This window comes from Alligator sinensis, unplaced genomic scaffold (genome assembly GCF_000455745.1).
Source record: "Alligator sinensis unplaced genomic scaffold, ASM45574v1 scaffold1354_1, whole genome shotgun sequence".
NCBI lineage: Eukaryota > Metazoa > Chordata > Crocodylia > Alligatoridae > Alligator > Alligator sinensis.
The window spans coordinates 1478109-1480739 of record NW_005842344.1 but is presented as its reverse complement, the minus strand read 5'-3'; the positions used below and the strand labels follow the sequence as shown (position 1 = coordinate 1480739).

At 46.8% G+C, this 2631-nt stretch overlaps 1 protein-coding gene across 1 annotated transcript in view; it reads left to right on the top strand.

Annotated features, from left to right (window-relative positions):
- RAB8A (RAB8A, member RAS oncogene family) overlaps positions 1–2631 on the top strand; it is a 10068-nt gene that overhangs the window by 2102 nt on the left and 5335 nt on the right. Inside the window, exons 2-5 of the mRNA XM_025210334.1 lie at positions 5–115; positions 314–374; positions 881–958; positions 1870–1959. Of these exons, the coding sequence (XP_025066119.1) occupies positions 5–115; positions 314–374; positions 881–958; positions 1870–1959 (340 nt within the window). The remainder of the gene's footprint in view (positions 1–4; positions 116–313; positions 375–880; positions 959–1869; positions 1960–2631) is intronic.

Genomic DNA, 2631 nt, shown 5'->3' with positions numbered 1-2631 from the left:
GTAGGGGCAGGGCCCGGCCCCTGCGCAGGTACTCACACTGCGGCTCCCCCCCAGGCATCGACTTCAAAATCAGAACCATCGAGCTGGAGGGGAAGAGGATCAAGCTGCAGATCTGGTGAGCGCCCACCCGCCTGGCGCCGCGGCCCCCTTGGCTGCGCGGTCCTTGGGGGCGCGGCTCGGCAGCGGGCTGGTGGAGGGGCCGTGCCCTTCTGCTGCTGTGCGAGAGCGTGCCCGCGCAGCTGGGGGCAGGCTGCTGGCGGCTGTCCCGTCAGGAGACGGGTGCGCTGTTCTCACGCGCTAACGTGTGTTTCAGGGACACTGCCGGCCAGGAGCGGTTCCGAACGATCACCACGGCCTACTACAGAGGAGCCATGGTAAGGGCCGTGTGGGCTTAGACCACAGCTTAGGACCGTTTGTGAGCATCCAGGGCTTGTCACGGAGCCTGTGTAACCGGTCCTCGTTGAACCGCGCTCGACCACACGTCCCTTCCGGCCGGGTCTTCCATCCCTTAGTAGTGCAGCTGGTGACGCGGGAGTTCCGCAGTCAGAATGCCGATAAGACTTGCTGCATACATCCTTGTGTAAAGGCTTGTTAGTGAGAGATGAATAAAGGACACGTGTCTTGCCAAAGAAAACCCAAGCTGCAAATAAGTCTAATTATACCTAGCAAAATGGGTTAGTTTAGCGTGTAGGGGATTTTTCTTTCCATGACACTGTGTCTGGCAAGTTAGCTTGGCTTTAGAAGTAACGCGTGCATTTGTTTTTGTTCCGTTCAACATTGACATAACGAGTTACGTTCTTTCTGTACTGGGTTTATTTAGCATCCTTGCTGAAATAAGCATTAGTTAAAATTAACTAGTCAGGTTTTCTTTAATCTATAGGGCATCATGTTAGTGTATGACATCACCAATGAAAAATCATTTGAAAATATTCGGAATTGGGTCCGGAATATCGAAGAGGTAATTTCTTTGTACCTTTTTTGTTTTTATTAGTATCTACAAAAAATATAGCTTCCATGCAGACTTTGGAAAAATAGCTGGAGTTCACATTTTATGTTCGTTGTCTACTTGTGGTCTGAGAGAATCTTAAGGAGAGTGGGAAGAAATGTAATTTTCATTTTTGATGCCAACTTGGCAACCCTTTCTGGAATTTACTGCTAATAATTCACTCTATTCATATCTGAGGTCAAGCTGGACAAACCATGGCCTTTCCTCTTACTTGGGTATTTTAACTGATAAAGGTTTCTAATTAACAATATTCTAACTTGGGAGTGGCCAATCTGCCATGGGCAGCCTCTGTGTGCAGTATGCAACACGTTGAGCAAGGGACATGGGGCCACAGGCAGAAAACAGCAGCAGATACGGCAGAGGGGAATTTTATAATTCCAGCTTTGGCAGGTTCAGAATGGGGAGAGGAGCGAGTACACTGGTGGGTCTCAACATTTTGAGACTTAAGGCACCACCCCTTCATAACTTTTGTGAATTGAATGACACCCCATTTCAAAAATTAATTTAATTTATTACAATGCTTACCCTCTTTGTAGAGGGGTTGGGCAATGGGGGCAGGGGAGCAGCCAGGCAGGGAGAGCCTGCTCTATCGGCTTGCTTCCTCACACCTGGACCCTGAGCCCTTCTCTTATCAACTCGCATCTCCTGTAAATGATCTTGCAGCATTCTGGGGTACTGCGGCATGCTGTTTGAGAATCACTGGATTAGGCTGTGGTCCTGGCCTGCCATCCTTAACTGTGTACAGAACATAATGTTCTTTTTAAAGGTATAATGTGCATTAATATGTTGGGTAAATGTATTTGTAAGAACCAGCAAATGATTTACACAAATAATTCTTAGTATTAAACCAATTTCCATTACAGCATGCATCCCCAGATGTTGAAAAGATGATTCTTGGAAACAAATGTGATGCAAATGACAAAAGACAGGTTTCCAGAGAGCAAGGAGAGAAGGTAAGCACTGCAGTCTACCTGCATCCTGCTCTTAGCGTGGAGGCCATCTTGTGTTTGGGTACAACCACTGAATCCTGCGAGCTTCTGAGCTTCCTGGAGCTGGCCTCTGACTCTTTTCTTGTTCTCAATCTCTAAAGTTCACTTTAGATGCAGACCCTGTAACGTGTCTGCCCTCAACCCTGGAATCTCGGGTGTAGCACTGCTGAGCCTGTAATTACTTAGACATGTAACCATTTTCCAAGCCCAGCTGGCTACAGAAGCTCAGCCTTCTTAATGTTTTGGGGTCAACTTGGTAGTAAAAAGGAATGCAGATTTAGCATGGGAGTTTCTTAACTACAGACCCTTTTCTTTTTAATTGTACCTGTGAAAAATAAAATTCTGGACTGCTTACAGATGAGATGTAAAAAAACCAAACCAGTGCTTTATTTCCAGCTAGGCACACCCCTGCACTGAGTGCAGCACATGCCCAGAAGAGGCATTATGTTAGTTTGCTCTGGCTCACCCAACATCTGTGTAGATCGGGTGCTTCAGCGAGGCTTCTTGGCACTTTTATCTAATAGCTCATTAAATCATCTTTGGATAAAAGCGTCAAAAAGCCCCACTGAAGTGCCTTATCTATACAACAGTAAAGCACTGGGTTTTGGGATTTGTTTGTTTTTGGCTTGTTGCGGG